General features: G+C 40.4%; 2 protein-coding genes and 3 non-coding genes across 5 annotated transcripts; 1 reads left to right on the top strand and 4 right to left on the bottom strand.

The window, feature by feature from the left end:
- Window positions 1-462: 462 nt before the first annotated feature.
- TRNAR-ACG (transfer RNA arginine (anticodon ACG)) lies at window positions 463-535 on the bottom strand. Its single transcript has one exon. It is a non-coding gene; the product is annotated as a tRNA-Arg (tRNA).
- Window positions 536-2076: 1541 nt separating this feature from the next.
- Window positions 2077-3976, bottom strand: LOC4334154 (large ribosomal subunit protein uL13w). The gene is made up of 4 exons (XM_015776793.3): window positions 3623-3976; window positions 3408-3524; window positions 3228-3315; window positions 2077-2391 (listed from the first exon to the last, which is right to left on the bottom strand). Exons 1-4 carry the CDS (start codon window positions 3892-3894, stop codon window positions 2248-2250), a joined length of 621 nt encoding a protein of 206 aa, XP_015632279.1. The 5' UTR covers window positions 3895-3976; the 3' UTR covers window positions 2077-2247.
- Window positions 2603-2685, bottom strand: LOC112938475 (small nucleolar RNA SNORD24). Its single transcript, XR_003241674.1, has one exon. It is a non-coding gene; the product is annotated as a small nucleolar RNA SNORD24 (small nucleolar RNA).
- LOC112938375 (small nucleolar RNA R12) lies at window positions 2857-2935 on the bottom strand. The gene has a single exon (XR_003241574.1). It is a non-coding gene; the product is annotated as a small nucleolar RNA R12 (small nucleolar RNA).
- An 8967-nt stretch (window positions 3977-12943) lies between the features above and the next one.
- LOC4334153 (uncharacterized) lies at window positions 12944-15800 on the top strand. Its single transcript, XM_015773200.3, has 7 exons — window positions 12944-13180; window positions 13474-14454; window positions 14555-14636; window positions 14722-14788; window positions 14889-15074; window positions 15163-15223; window positions 15303-15800. The coding sequence occupies exons 1-7, from the start codon at window positions 13045-13047 to the stop codon at window positions 15446-15448; spliced, it is 1659 nt and encodes a 552-aa protein (XP_015628686.1). The 5' UTR covers window positions 12944-13044; the 3' UTR covers window positions 15449-15800.
- The last annotated feature ends 411 nt before the right edge of the window (window positions 15801-16211 follow it).

The following is a 16211-nucleotide window of genomic DNA, read 5'->3' as shown; positions in this document are numbered from 1 at the left end:
ATTTGTGCAAATATAAAAAATAAAAAATTGTGCTTAAAGTACTTTGGATAATAAAGTAAGTTAAAAAAATAAATGATAATTTCAAAAAAAAAAAATCAATAAGACGAGTGGTCAAACAGTACAAGAAAAACTTAAAATCCCTTATATTATGGGACGGAGGGAGTATATATTAGTAGTAAATTATATCAATCTTGTGCCTTTTTTTCCCACCAAATGCGAAAAGGATGTAGTATCAACCACTGATTATCTTTTTACTGTTGAAATTACCTGGAAGATAATCAGGTGTGTGCGCATGAGCGCAATCTGAAAGCCGTTCTGCAGTGTGTATAGTATCCATCACAGCAGTTGATCAGGTAAGAGAGTAGCAAGAAGTGACACAAAAACGTTCTCCAGTGTACTCCCTCCGTCCCCAAAAAATTAAAAATAGGAATGGATCAGGTAAAGAAGGTAAAAAACTAAAAACGACTCCGCTGGGGATCGAACCCAGAATCTCTGGTTCCGTAGACCAGCGCCTTATCCATTGGGCCACGGAGTCATTTTATTAGTGAATTCTGCGGAAGCTATTTGTACGATGGTCCAAGCTTATCCTTTGCTCCAAGTTGCTTTCTCCTCCAGCTTCCTGAAGATTAACAGATGACATGTTAACAACCACACCAAGTACACATTATTCAGCTTACATCACAAGCCCTTTGCAATTTCACGTGCTTAATAAAATGCCATCTAAAACAAAATTACAATTTCACATCAGAGCACACGGTTATGACATATAATCTCATATTCTCATATACAGTTCCTGAAAGATATTATCTCCATTTCATATTATAAGTCGTTTTGATTTTTATTAGTCATTTTTCATATTTTTAATGAAAAATAAATATATTATCAAAATATATTAAATATCGGTTTTAATGAATCTAATTTAGTGTTGTACACGTTGCTAAATTTTTTTTATAAACTTGATCAAACTTATAATATGAAACAGAGGTAGTACATGAAATCCTTATTAATAATCATAAACAAACACATTATAAAGCATTTTTGTGAACAGAAGTTTTATCGTTCATCGTCTGAAATGTCGTGATCTGTCAGAGGCAGCCGTCCCAATATAAATGCATATAATACGTATTATGTATTAATGCATTTATATTGGAACGGAGGGGGGTGTGTTTAGTTCACATCAAAATTGAAAGTTTGGTTGAAATTGGAACGGTGTGACGGAAAAATTAGAAGTTTGTGTGTGTAGGAAAGTTTTTATGTGATGGAAAAGTCGGTAGTTTGAAGAAAAAGTTTGGAACTAAACTTGGCCTAGTGGAAAATAGATAGGAATCCCTAGTTTCTTCATCAACCAGAATCATGCACACTTCAACACAACGGGCACCCATGTCTTTCACGAGCATGAATCATGAGCTTGACTACCGTGTACTGACATCAATACAATGGCTATGTGCGTACATAAATTGTTCCTCGGCTTCATGGATCAAAAATACTGCCATCAAAGATTTGATACAACGGCTACAGAGAAGTGGAATGTGCGTACATAAATTGTTCCTCAGCTTCATGGCTCAAAAATACTGCCATCAAAGATTTGATACAATGGCTACAGAGAAGTGGAATGTGCGTACATAAATTGTTCATCAGCTTCATGGATCAAAAATATAGTAGGCTGATATCTTACCAAGATGTACGTTAGCGAAATTCATCTTGGTTTTTTCAAGGAAAGCATGCACCAGGAAAGCAGTCGAGCAGAAGTGCGCGCAAGGAAAGCAGTCAAGCAGAGTTGGCAGCAGAAGAGCAGGGTAGCCATAGGAAACCGTAAAAGCAGAGGAAATAGATGGGATTAATCTATCCGTAATGCAACAATAGCAACACAGTCTTTCTGAATGGTAATCTACCCGGGGTCAATGAACGCACTGGAACTTGCTGAGATAAAGCACACGCATTACATCCAGTCTTAACCAGAAAAATAATCAACATAAACTTGCAGACGGACGCTCAACAAGGGCAAATAAGTTAAGAAAAACCGCTTTGTCAATATGGGACTATGACAGCCATCGGTAGAATCTCCAAATGCACACATTTGACAAACAGAAACAGTTCATCGACTAGAAAATTTCAAATAGGAGTAGCAGAACTGGGATGCATAACAACGGTTTAAACACCTTGATTGTACTATCATGAGTCACCATACTACTAGGAATAAGGGGGCACATGTTTCACAAAACTGATGATGCACGAAAGCAAAGCTTCTCAGTATTTGATCGGAGCAAGAATCTCCAGCTGAGGACCCAGCTTCTCCTCGGCTGCCTTCTCAGCCTTGACACGCAGCTTCGCCAGTTGCTTCCTCCTGTCATAGGCAACCTTGGCCTTCTCCTTCCTCTTCTCCTCAAGCTCCTGAAAATTGAACAATGAAATCAGTGAGAAATGACCATCAAATCAACAGGCATAGCACAAATTAGATAACTTAGCCAGATGACAAAGTTAGAACTAACATAATAGTGGCAAAGCTGAAAACGAAATAATAAATCACCCAACATGCAGAGCTACCCCAAACATGCAATTTCACACTAAAAGGTTTTTACTGAAGAAAATGGATGATGTTATGGGCCTCAGAGATCTTGGTGGTATGAGATCATCAACTGGGAATCCCCATCAAGAGTAGCAAATATTTAGCTTACATCACAGGCCCATTCCAATATCAGACAATCACAACTTAATAATTACATCATCAATCGCATAGCACTATGACGAAAATCATTTGTAGCTAGTGGACTAAATATATCAGCAAACATCACAATAGGAAATTAAGATAAAATTTTACAACCAGGAAGATAAAAGTTTACAGTCACAAATGGCATGATCTGTCAGAAGTAGCTGGTTGTTAAAATCATATTGGAAAACCAATGGGAATCCGTCTGATTTTCTTCATCACCCAGATCATGAGCATTTCATCACAAAAGAAATATATGAACCATATAAATTAACCACGGCAAAACTAGCAACTATAATAAGGCAGTCTAACAAACGAAGGATCATCACAATTGAAAAGAACAATCTAGTACCTTATTTTTTATCGAGCATAATTTCATTTCATCAAGGTATCCAGTTAACCTAAGGAGCAAGCATTTACTAAAAACTAAATGAATGACCCGATCCATAAATCTACATCTGGTAAACAATCCAATCACAACAATTACCACACAGCTAGAAAGGAAGGAATGGAAACTTACCCTGATGGTGTCATAGTAGTTCCAGCCAACCTCCTTGGAGAGCTGGCCGAGGAGGCAGTACTTGTGCCCAGGCTGCAGCCTCAGAACCCTACAATTCGGCACCAAACAAACACCATTAGACTACTCGCTCGCGCACAATTACACAAAAAAAAATCCAAACAACAAGCGAATCCGACGTACTTGAGCGCGTCGGGGATGACCATGCGCTTGGTCCTGTCGTACGGCGGCGGCACGCCCTCGTACGCCTTCAGCCTTGCCAGCGCCGCCTCTCCCCTCTTGGTCTTGTGCGGGATCATGCTGCGGGGATTCACCACGAGGTCCCAAAATCAGAACAGAAATCAGAAATCGAAATGACAAGGGGGAAACGGAGAGAAATCCATGGATCCGCAGCTTACCCGCGGACGGTGCGCCAGAGGATCTTGGCGGGGGAGCGGAAGTGGATGGGGCCATGGGAGGGCTTGGTGTTCATCCTCTTGCGGAGGAAGCGGAGGTACTTCATCTTCTGGCGGACGAGGCCGCCGGACATGCAGATCTCCTCGCAGCGGACGACCACCACGCGCTGCCCGTTGAGGAGCTCCTTGGCGATGATGGAGGCCAGGCGGCCGAGCATGTGGTGGCGCGCGTCCACCACCACGCGCGGCGCGCACACGCCGGAGCCGGACACCATCTTCGACTTACCTCTCCTCTCCTGGAGGCGGCGGAGGCGGCGGAGCTAGGGTTTGGACGGGCGGCGGGGGTGGAGGCGGAATGGGAGGGGGGTGAGACACTAGGGTTTCTTATTTATAGATCCTCTCGGTTAGGGTGTCCGCTTCCGCTCTTTATTGGGCCGGACCGTGGGCTTCTTCTGTTACAATTCATGGCCCAATTGTCATATTTGGTCGGAATAAGTTTACTTTGAGTCCCTAATGAACACACGGAATCTAAATCGTATCCCTTATTCGCAATACCAGAAATCTTGGCCCCCGAACTGTCAAAACTGGTGAAATTTAACTCCCTTGGTGATTTTAGAGGGCGGTTTCGTTGATGTGACGCATACGTAGCACTGTTGATCTGGTATTCGTCCCACGCTCTCCCGCCAGCTTCGCATTGGGAGAGAGAGAGAGAGGGGTAGCAATAGAGAAGAAAATAAGAGGAAGAAGAGGAGGGGTGAGAATGACATGTGGGTCCCATGTGGGTCCATTGTTTTTAAATTATTATTTTAACTGACATGTGGGGTCACAGTTTTTATTATTTTTCAAAAATCAAATTACCACGTCAGTTGAAGACTGAGTCAAATTAGCCACGTAGTCGCCACATCATCTAATACTACCATCCAAACCGTCATTAGGACCTACATTGCACCGGTTTTAACAGTTGAGGGACCCATTATATTTTGTTTTTGGTTGAAATATGAAAATCGGATTCATTGACAAGTTAAGGGATCTCAAATGAACTTATTCCGCACAACTATCATATTTGGTCTGTCCAGATGAGCTGAGTTTATACTGTACTATAAAATGTGAAAATATTAAAAAAAACACACATTTTTATTTTCAGTTTGGTAAGATGTTTTTTATTTGAATTGTTCAGTAAATTTACAGATGAGTTGAGTCTACTCTTTGCATCGGCAGGTAATTGATGTCAAACAACTGCACTGTAAAAAGGTGCGTGGGGGAATCAAAAGAACACATTTTTTGTTTTTCAGCTTGGAAAGATATACGTACATTTTAGCACTGCTAAAAAAAAATCTTACAGAACTCGTATACAGCTGACATGGAGCGGCCATGAACATAGAAGCACTGGTCAGTGGCAGTGTGACACTATTCATTCATTCAAGATCATCGTACAAAGCTACTGTAGTAGAATATGGTGCGAAATCCTCTGATCCTCAATACACTCTAGAACAATATTTTGCAAAGGATAATAATGGATGATTGTACAAGTAAATTCACCTATTTTGCCTCGAACCTTTGCATCAGTCATATGAGAATTGTGGTAATCTTGATTGATGTCCGCAAGCAAACCATTAAGATCTAGAATAAGAAGCTTTTTCTTCCGAAACCCTGTCAAGGATACTCTTGGTAACAAGGTGATTGGAGGCTTTTGCTCATACGCCTGAGGTAATCTTGAAGGCCTTATGAAGTTCACACTGTTGTGGGTTGATAAGTAAAAGGGTCTCTTTTGTTGGAGGGACTAAGACTTTATGGCCTGTTTGGTTTAGTCCCTAAAGTTCCAAACAGGAGGGACTAAAAAGGACTTAAAAGTGCATGAGTCCATTAGTCCCTATGGGAGGAGTTTAGGCCATTCCCAACCTAATGACTAGGATGGTGTCCATAGCATTAAATAAGATGTCACCTAGGATGAAAAATGATGTAGCAAATAAATAAATGAGGAAAGAGAAGAAAACCATGTTTTACATGAGATATGGTTTCCACACAAGATCCAAAACATCATGTGAGATAAGTAGCATTAAAGTTAAGTATGGAATAGTGGTGTTTGCATTGGAAGAGTAGTGTCTAGTACTAGTTTCTTAATGATGTAGAGTTTATGGAAACTATGTCTAGTGTCTTGGGTTGGAAATGGCCTTATTGGTACTAAAGTAGCTCCTTTCCACCTGTTGCCCCCTCGCCCCACGCATGGGCAGGGTGCATTTCTCTTTGTATGGTTTTAGGGGTAACATGGTTATTGTACAGTCCAAACACCCCCTTAGTCCCCCTTAGTCCCTTCACTTTAATCCCCTTTAGGCTCTGTTCGTTTCCTGGAGTTCCCAACTCCCCATCTCATTTTCCGCGCGCACGCTTTTCAAACTGCTAAACGGTGTGTTTTTTGCGAAAAGTTTATATACGAAAGTTGCTTAAAAAAATTATATTGATCCATTTTTTTAAAAAAAATAGCAAATAATTAATTAATCACGTGCTAATGGACTGCTTCGTTTTCCGTACCGGAGGGATGGGTTCCCAACTCAACCAAAAGAACAGAGCCTTAGTTACTAAAGTCCCAAAGAGGGGTAACTAAAAGGGACTAAAAGTGTATTAGTCCATTAGTCCCTATGGGAGGAGCTTACAGGGACTAAAGTTGCTTCTTTCCACCTGTTGCCCCCACGCACAACCCTCCCTTTGCATGGTTTTAGAGGTAACGTGGTCTTTATACAGTGTAATTAATGACCTTTAGTCTCTTTTAGTCCCTACATCCAAACAGGCATGGACTAAAGTTTTTAGTCATACGACTAATTTTAATCCTAAGACTAAATGATCCAAACACCCTCTAAGCTTCTTCTTTCATGCGCAGTTCATTTCTCTCTACATTGGTATAATCGATATGTCTTCCATAATCATATTCCCACTTCTCCATGGCACCAAATCCATAAATGTTTAGATCACAATGAACATCTGATACACCGTAAGGGAGCATACATTGGGTGTACTTTCACCGTGTTTAGTTCCAAAGGTTTTTTTCAAACTTCCAACTTTTCCATGACATCAAAACTTTCCTACACACACAAACTTCCAACTTTTCCGTTACATCGTTCCAATTTCAACCAAACTTCCAATTTTGGTGTCAACTAAACAAAGCCAATATGAGCCTACTCTCAATCAATCGTCTATTTTTTTTTCTTTTCCTATATAGAGGAGAGACCTACTCTCATACCATGCAAAAAAGCCTACTATTTGGTTGGTTTAATAGAAAAATCATTTGTTCACAACGGTTTATGAGATATGATATGTTCTATGCAAGTGATAGCAAAAGTGATAAACAAGGCTAATTCGTCTAAACGTACCTTATGCCTTGGCTAATTTACTGAAATTGAACTACCAAAACCTTAAGGCTGTGTTCTTAAGTTCAAATTCCCAACCTCACTATCTTGTTTACCACGCGTACGCTTTTCAAAACTGCTAAACGATGCGTGTTTTGTAAAAAAAAATTCTATAGAAGAGTTGCTTTAAAAAGTCATATTAATCCATTTTTGAAGTCTTTTAAGCTAATAATTAATTAATCATGCTTTAATCCATTGCTCAGTTTTCCGTGTCGGATGTGAGGTGATGTGACCATCAAGTATATCCATACAACCAAGCATGAGAAATATAAAACATTGTCAAATAATAAATCGGATGAATGGAGGATCTACAAGATATTAAAGTCTAATGAGTTTTGGAATCCAGTTCGGCCTCTAGAGACAGCACTGACTTCATACGGACCTAGCGCTTTCATGCCAACTCCGAATTTTGTGATATTGGACTTCGTGGAAAGCTTATCTCGCTACATTTCAAACGCATCCGGCCTCATATCCAAATTCATTTCGGGTCAACGGGAATCATCAAAACAAGGCAGTGCTGTTGCTGAAACCGAATTGGGAAGTGTCTCCCTCCACCTCCACGAATTAGCACTTAACCCTAGCTTTATTTTCCTCTATAAATAGCTTTGTACATCCTAAAAAACAATTGGGTTTTGTTTAGTTAAATTTTGCCAAGTGCCATTCATCTTGTCTCTAGTCGTTGCTCGATTAGTCGGCGACTATAGATTCAGGGCCCCGAATAGTTGGTGTGTTGATTTGCCGGGTCGATTAGGTCTACCACTTCAATTGCAACTATTCCTTTGTGCTTAATCACCTATTCACAATATTTAGATTGCATCTTATCTTGTTCTTGCAGTGTTCTCTCGTTTACGTTGCAGGGATCATTAATCGCGCGTCACGGTTGGTACGATATCTTTTGTGATGTAGCGATTGCACAACGTTCTGAACTTGTTCTAGTTGGTAGTCATGTTGCAAACATCACACTCGATTAAAGCGAGAGTTATCCCTCTCACTAGAACTCTCACTAGAAGATCGGGCCACGAGAGAGAGCGCCATCATGAGGGTTTCCAACCCTCACCTAAGAACACAACCTAATAGGTGCTTTTGTCGTCGTACTTGCTTCGTCGAATTCTACATAGGAAAATACATCAATATTTATCTTTGCATAACCAAGATTAGACGCCACCCAATCCCTTGGAGACATGTTCCCAATTCCCGACCTATAACTATAGAGTGGATTGAAGCAATGTTTCCAAGCTAGTAAAAAATCGTAGTGTGACAAGGGCTTTTGCAATGCCTTGTGGCATGTTGCCGTTGATATGACGTGACAGTGTAACCGTTATCTTCGGTATCAACTTAGATGGCATATGGCCAAAAGATTTATTACTAAAATAATATTTTAGAGTTTATTTTTAAAATTTCAAAAAGGTTAAAAAAATTTCATGAGTGCGTGTGCTAGGCTGCTAGTAGCTATTTTCATTTTCCCTTACAATTATATACCCTTCATTCACAAATATAAATATTTCTAGCATGTAAAATCTATTCAAAATATTGTATGTCAAGAATACTGCTTCCCAAATCTGTCATCCTGATGATTTCCTGTATTTATTGCTCTTTCATAGTCGCGTCATCTAGCGTTATCTTTCCCAGTAAAGTAAAACACCCACGGATGTAAAAGTGATTTCACTTAAATCTTAATCTAGTTAATCTGTGTTAGAGCTTCTAAAAGTATTTATATACTTATATTTGCGTAGGGAGAGAAACAGACAAACAGTTACTAGTCCTGTGAGAAGCAATCAAGCAGCACAATATTGAATGCGGTCATTACCTATCTGCGCAACATCACGCCACCAACTCATAATTACATTCTATAAAAAATAAGCGAGTTAATTGTGTAAGACACAGCGGCAGATCGTGACAATTAGAATGTGTTTGTACTGTTGTATATTTGTCTATTGGCCATTGCTTATGGGTTCTTTCTCGGCTGTTGCGTTGCTGGTGCCTTCGAACCTTGGCCCTTGCAGCTGCCTCTTCACCAAGGCCGTGTAGATGCCGTCGTGGCTGAGGAGCTCGTCGTGCGTGCCGCTGTACCTCTACTAATTGCTGACCTGATTCCAACCAAAAAACAAGCAGCTATCTACTTATCATTCTTCGATGCCCTGATCCCTCTGCACCCATCAACATATGATGATGATATGAACATGCTTGATCTCTTGCTTGGAGAGCCAGAATATGACATGGTTCTTCCTTGATTCCACAGGATGCAATGGACTCTCTGATGAAAGGGAGGACCGTTCTTGTGATAGCTCACCGGCTGTCCACCGTCAAGAGCGCCGACACCGTCGCCGTCATCTCCGACGGCCAGATAGTGGAGAGCGGCACGCACGACGAGCTCCTCAGCCGCGACGGCATCTACACGGCCTTGGTGAAGAGGCAGCTGCAAGGGCCAAGGTTCGAAGGCACCAGCAACGCAACAGCCGAGATAGAACCCATAAGCAATGGCCAATAGACAAATATAGCCTCTTCTGCATAGTACTTGATTTTTGTCCCTTCTCCGGGCAGGTGGACACCGTTTCCTGATGATCCACTGAATGTAAACGGATATGAATGCATCCACTCTGAAAATGCCACGCAGTCCCGCACAACAGTACAAACACATTCTAATTGTCACGAGCTGCTGCTGTGTCTTACACAGTTAACTCGCTTATTTTTTATAGAATGTAATTATGCCTTGATGGCGTGATGTTGCGTGAATGGGTAATGACCGCATTCAATATTGTGTTGCTTGATTGCTTCTCACACGACCAGGTTGTGTTCGGCATCCATGTTTCATGGAAAATGGAGCAGTCTATTAGCACGTGATTAATTAAATATTAGCTAATTTTTTTAAAAAATAGATTAATTTGATTTTTTAAGTAACTTTCGTATAGAATTTTTTTTAAAAAATATACCGTTTAGCAGTTTGAAAAACGTACATGTGAAAAATGAGGAAGATGGGTTCGGGAAAGGGAAAAGGGGTACCAAACACAGCCCTAGTAACTGTTTCTCTCCATGCGAAAGTATAAGTATATAAATACTTTTAGAAGCTCAAACACAGATTAACTAGATTAAAGATTTAAGTGAAATCACTTTTACATCCGTGGGAGTTTTACTTCACTGGGAAAGATAACGCTAGATGATGCGACTATAAAAAGTAATAAATACAGGAAATCGTCAGAATGACAGATTTGGGAAGCAGTATTCTTGAAATACAATATTTTGAATAGATTATAAATGCTAGAAATATTTATATTTATATTTGTGAATGAGGGGTGTATAATTGTAAGGGAAAATGAAAATAACTACTAGCAGCCTAGCACACGCACTCATGAATTTTTTTTAACCTTTTTAAAATTTTAATTTTAAAAATAAACTCTATAATATTATTTTAGAAATAAATCTTTTGGTCATACCATCTAAGTTGATATGGCATGATAACAGTTACACTGTCAGGCCATGTCAACGGCAACATGCCACATGGCATTGCAAAAGCCCTTGTGCCACACTACGATTTTTTACTAACTTGAAAACATTGCTTCAATCAACTCTATGATTACAGGTCGGGAATCGGGAACAAGTCTCCAAGGGATTGGGTGGCACTTAATCTTGGTTATGCAAAGATAAATATTGATGGATTTTCCTATGTAGAATTCGACGAAGCAAGTAAGGCGACAAAAGCACCTTTTAGGATGTGTTCTTTAGGTGAGGGTTGGGAACCGTCACATCAAATACGTAAAACGGAGCAATGAATTAAGTTATTAATTAATTATTAGCTTTAAAAACTTCAAAATTGGATTAATATGACTTTTTAAAGCAACTCTTATATAGAAAATGTTTGCAAAACACGCATCGTTTAACATTTTGAAAAACGTGCGCGTGGTAAACGAGAGAGTGGGGTTGGGAAATTGAACTTAAGAACACAACCATGTTTATCACTTTTGCTAGTTCAATTTCAGTAAACGAGCGCGTGGTAAACGAGAGAGTGAGGTTAGGAACTTGAACTTAATGGTTTTGGTAGTTCAATTTCAGTAAATTAGCCAAGGCATAAGATACGTTTAGATGAATCAGCCTTGTTTATTACTTTTGCTATCACTTGCCTAGAACATATCATATCTCATAAACCGTTGTGAACAAAGGATTTTTCTATCAAACCAACCAAATAGGAGGCTTTTTTTGCACAATACGAGAGTATGTCTCTCCTCTATACATGAGAAAAAAAAAGACAATTGAGTGAAAGTAGGCTCATATTCGGTAAAGTACAAATATAGGATCACACTACATAGTTCCATTTCAACCTCAAGGGGAGCTATGCATAGGGGGCCATGCTGCTACCTTTATGGAAATTTATATGGCATGGTGTAAATGTGGAAGAAATGAAGATACTAGTTTTTCGAGAGGTGCTTGCATTGCCTATAGAATAGATTTGGAAAAGGTTAATTGTTTGTTGGGAAATAATCTCTCGGCTAAGGAAATGAGAGAGAATCACACGGCCGTTTCCACCCGTTGGCCAGCGTGATTAAAGCGCATAACTCACATTTAATTCCTTTCCAGAGCGATGGTCGGACGCGTGGTTTTTTTTCAAAGGACTCACCCCCGATCCCCTCACTGGACCCAATATAAAGGAATCGAAAATGGATACCCATTTTGTTGGTGATGACTAATGTACGGATTAGCCAAAAGTAAAACCCTCAGTGGTGTGGTGGTAGACCAGGGTTTAAATCCTAGTGCCCACGAATATTCTGCATAAGTAAGTGGACTTTCAACAAGACTTTAGTGCGAACTGTGAGATCATGAACGTGCCGCTAATTTCAGTCTCTTCGAGCATGTGTTAGGGGACGTATTCACGGGGGTGTGAGGGGACTTTAGTGAGAGCATGCGTTAGTCAAGTAGTAATCAGTTTTGCTGCTTTCTCTCAGAGTTTCGTCCGAATTGCATAATTCGTACATCCTGAAACCAGTACTAATAAGTTTCCTACCTGACATCATGAACAGTACATTTTATCTAATGATAATGAAATTCAGACGGCGTCCTTCCGCCGTCCCAGCGAAAAATGGATTGCGCATTTCACTACGGTTTTTCAGGCTATGTTTAGTTCAGACTAAAATTGAAAGTTTGGTTAAAATTGAAACGATGTGACGGAAATATTGGAAATTTGTTTGTGTAAAAAAGTTTTGATGTGATGGAAAAGTTAGAAGTTTGAAAAATTATTTTGGAACTAAACACGGCCTTACTAGCTTGGAAGCATTGCTTCAATCCACTCTATGGTTATAGGTCGGGAATCGGGAACAAATCTCTAAGGGATTGGGTGGCGTATAATCTTGGTTATGCAAAGATAAATATGAGAAATTTTGCTACAGGACACTTGTTATATGTGGTTTTAGCCCTAGGACACTGCCCAAACTCACTTTTGGGGGAAAACATTCTATAAACGTGGTAATTTGCTAGTGGACACCGTGCCGATTAAAATAATACTTTCCGATTGGGGAGGAAAGAGAAATCGCGTGAAATGTCAAAAATACCCTTGGGCCCACATGTCAGCTATATCTACTGCGTTAGGGGACGTATTCATGGGGGTGTGAGTGTGGTGTTGCGTGTGTAATGGTGTGTGCACGTGTACGCGTACATCTACTGCGTAATTAAAATAACAAAAGGGTTGAAAATAATAAAAAAAACCACTGGGTCTGCCGTTCTTTAGTCTGACTCGAATAGACAGGCTCGAGCCGAAACCTCAAACCTCGGTCGAATCGAACCCAGAAAAAGTCCAAAAAGAACCGGCGACACACGACCCACACACAGTACGCGCACCTGTTCCGCCCCTCTTCCTTCCGCCTCCCGCCCGCCACTCGGATTTCGGGGAGCACACGATGCAAAAAAAGCATTTTCTCACATTTCTTCCTCCTCTTCTGCCCTGACGTTAACGACTCGCGATTCGCTAAGCTCCTCCTCGTCTCTCTTCCCCCTCGATTTCTTCTCCCCGGGGGCTTAGATCTAGAGAGAACCCCGCCGATGCTCCCGATGGTGATGCTCCAGGGCGGCGGCGGCGCCGCCTCGTCGTCGTCGTCGAAGCGGCGGAACCAGCAGCGCAGGCAGCGGCGGAAGCGCGCCGCCGCGGGGAAGAAGCAGGGAGGATCCCCTGCCTCAGGTAACTACCAACCGCGTTGCGAGTTGCGACGCGCTGTCGTTGTTGCTCGGGTTTCATCTCTCTCTCTCTCTCTCTCTCCCGCTAATAATAGACATTTGTTCTGCGGTTCGATCAAATCTAGAGAGGTAGCCTAGCATCCGTGAAAGCGAAACCCTCTGTTGTGTGAGAAGAAGACATGCTTTGCTTTTTCTGATATCTGTTTGAGTTTAAGAAACTCTGTTTGGAAATTTCTAAGTTTTAGTATTAAGAGGTTCAAGGCTACTACCTGATTAGATTACCTTTTTTCTTTGCAGAAAATAATGGAGAGGAGCATGCTGATGCTCAAGGATGCTTACCTGACATCTCTACTAGCAAGTCTGAAAATTACAAGGAACGTGCCTTTTCAACTCAAGGAGATTTGCCCCAGAAAGCAGGTTGTGATTTGGAAGCAAATTTGTGCGCAGAATCAGTGCAAAGTTCGTCCAGTCAGTTGGTGCATTCAAATGAGAATAGCAATCCAAAGCGTCCAGAAGTGAAGAATGCTAACTCAGCAGGGAATTCAGAACATTGCATGCTCGACACCAGGAAAACTACAGATCATGATACATCTTCCATGCCACTTCAAGATTCTAGGTTTGATGCAAATGTCAGGATCGACGGCCTACACTCCACAACTGAAGAGAGAGTTTGTCAAAGCACAGTCGGTGATGGTTTTACCGGCATGTCAAATGCTAGTTACAACCCTTACAGTGTACAGGAGAACCAGAGGATAGGACCTTTTATGAGAGAACCTTATACCCTGCACAGCCATTTTCTGCATCCATCACATGTTAGGGGTTACATAGGCAACAAGTTTATGGGTTTTCCTCCTGTACACCCAATGAATGCATTCGATCCATTCAATCAAGGTTTTAACTTCTTCCATACAGGAAATATCCCTCCTTACGGTGTATCAGATGTTCATCGTGGTCTAAACATTTATGGATTAAGTACCATGGGGAAATGGGAATATGATTATGGAAGACATATGGATTATACCAATGTAGAGAGAAATGAACTGCGCATGACAGAAGAAGCTTACTTATCAACACACAATAGTGCTAACTTCATAAGGCCTTCAAGTTTACCTCTGACATATCAGCAAAAGCCTCCAATCACCTTGTTACCAAGAGTATCCTTGACAGGGTTTCGGAAGAAAAAACTTCTTATTCTAGATCTTAATGGTTTGCTTGCGGACATCAACCAAGATTACCACAATTCCCATATGGCTGATGCAAAGGTTCGAGGCAAACTAGGTGAATTTACTTGTACCATCATCCATTATTATTATTTGCAAAATATTGTTCTAGAGTTGTTACACAAGATGTTAATGCTCAAAATATACCTCCCTACCAGTCTTCCGAAGACCTTACTGCCACGATTTTCTTAGTTTTTGCTTACAAAATTTTGAGCTAGGCATATGGTCCTCAAGAAAAAAGTATGATCTCTTGTCCATATCTATCTTTTATTACTTTTCCATCATTGCTTCAACTGTACTTACTGTGTAACTCTCATTTCTCCAGGCAGAATGTTGATTCAGTCATTGATATCATCATGAGAGATTTCAGACCTTTGCTAAAATTTTGTTGGGTAGGTCATATCTAACATTTTGGTGTCTGTGTCTCTACTAGTCTACTGCAAGTTATTTTTAGCCTGGAACCTTCATGATCATATCTAACATAATGGGCAGGACATGTCTAAATGCACATTTACTGGACACAAAACATTGGAGAACATTCACAAACCATTGGTACTGAAGGAATTGAGGAAACTGTGGAACAAGGAAGAACCTGATCTACCGTGGGAGCAGGGGTACTATTCGCCTTCTAATACGTTACTTGTGGATGATTCTCCTTACAAGGCACTGCGTAATCCGGTATTAGCTTTATTCTCTTTCACATACCACTTCATTTGAACAATATATTTGCCTTATTGATTTTTTTTTTCATGTCTGTGTTCTGCAGCCATATACTGCCATTTTCCCTCAACCCTACAGTTATCTTAACAGCAACGATAATTCATTGGGTATGTGATCATTTCGTATCTGTAGATGCCTTATCTTCCGGAGTAATACATCTTATTCACGCTGTGAATTGCAATGCAGGCCCTGGTGGAGATCTTCGTGTTTATCTGGAGAACCTCACAGTTGCAGAAGATGTCGAGTGCTACGTTCGCAACAATCCATTTGGCCAACCTTTCATCACACAGAGTGATCCACACTGGAGCTTCTATGCCCAAATAGCTAGCTAGTTACTCTATTTCCTGAGTTATAGGAATATTAGTTCTCTGTTTATTTTTCCTTTTTCCTGTCCATGGGATATTTTTGCAACGTATAGGTATTGCAGTGTTAATGAGAAGGTACTCCTATGTACCTTCTGGGTAGAGTTATTATATACCATGATTAACACTATTGTATACCTCTGCCTCTTAATACTATTTCCCAAGGACCAAATTCTCCATTTAATATAGGAATTTGCTCTACAGCTTGTATGTCGATCTTCTGATGGTTGTTCCAACTCCAGACCAGGCGGAAAGTTATACTCTGTTATGGTACCCTTGTATACGCTACTTTAAAAGCATATTGGAAAAAAGATTGAAATCAGTGTACGTAGGATCAGAGGATTTTGCACCATGTTTTAGCTTTGTACGATGATCTTGAATGAATGAATGAATGAATACGTTGTCACACTGCCATGGCCTCAAATCCTCAATGTTCATTGCTGCTCAATGTTTATTCAGTTTCTACTTCCAGTCTTTCAGCACGAAATGTGCAGATTTAGCATCTTGCTCGTCTACATGTACTTCGAATTTTCCGTTTGAACTGCAACAATGAACCTTTGAGAAAAAAAACTACATTTTTCCAAACCGAAAAAACACAAATTTGTGTTTCTTTGATTTTTTTTGTTCTCTTTTTTACAGTGCAAATGTTTGAAATCAATTACCTGCCCACTTAAAGTGTAGACTCAGCTCACCTTAAAAAAAATACACATCTTTCCAAACTGAAACCCAAGAA

This window comes from Oryza sativa, chromosome 3 (genome assembly GCF_034140825.1).
Source record: "Oryza sativa Japonica Group chromosome 3, ASM3414082v1".
Lineage (NCBI taxonomy): Eukaryota > Viridiplantae > Streptophyta > Magnoliopsida > Poales > Poaceae > Oryza > Oryza sativa.
This window is presented reverse-complemented; position numbering and strand designations above follow the sequence as displayed.

Coding starts and splice junctions, on each gene's coding strand:
- LOC4334154 (XM_015776793.3), bottom strand. CDS start 3,894: ATGGTGTCCGGCTCCGGCGTGTGCGCGCCGCGCGTGGTGGTGGACGCG. Junction 3,525..3,622: donor CTCTGGCGCACCGTCCGCGG/GTAAGCTGCGGA, acceptor GAATCCCCGCAG/CATGATCCCGCACAAGACCA. Junction 2,392..3,227: donor ACTACTATGACACCATCAGG/GTAAGTTTCCAT, acceptor TTCAATTTTCAG/GAGCTTGAGGAGAAGAGGAA.
- LOC4334153 (XM_015773200.3), top strand. CDS start 13,045: ATGCTCCCGATGGTGATGCTCCAGGGCGGCGGCGGCGCCGCCTCGTCG. Junction 14,789..14,888: donor CTTTGCTAAAATTTTGTTGG/GTAGGTCATATC, acceptor CATAATGGGCAG/GACATGTCTAAATGCACATT. Junction 15,075..15,162: donor ACAAGGCACTGCGTAATCCG/GTATTAGCTTTA, acceptor TGTGTTCTGCAG/CCATATACTGCCATTTTCCC.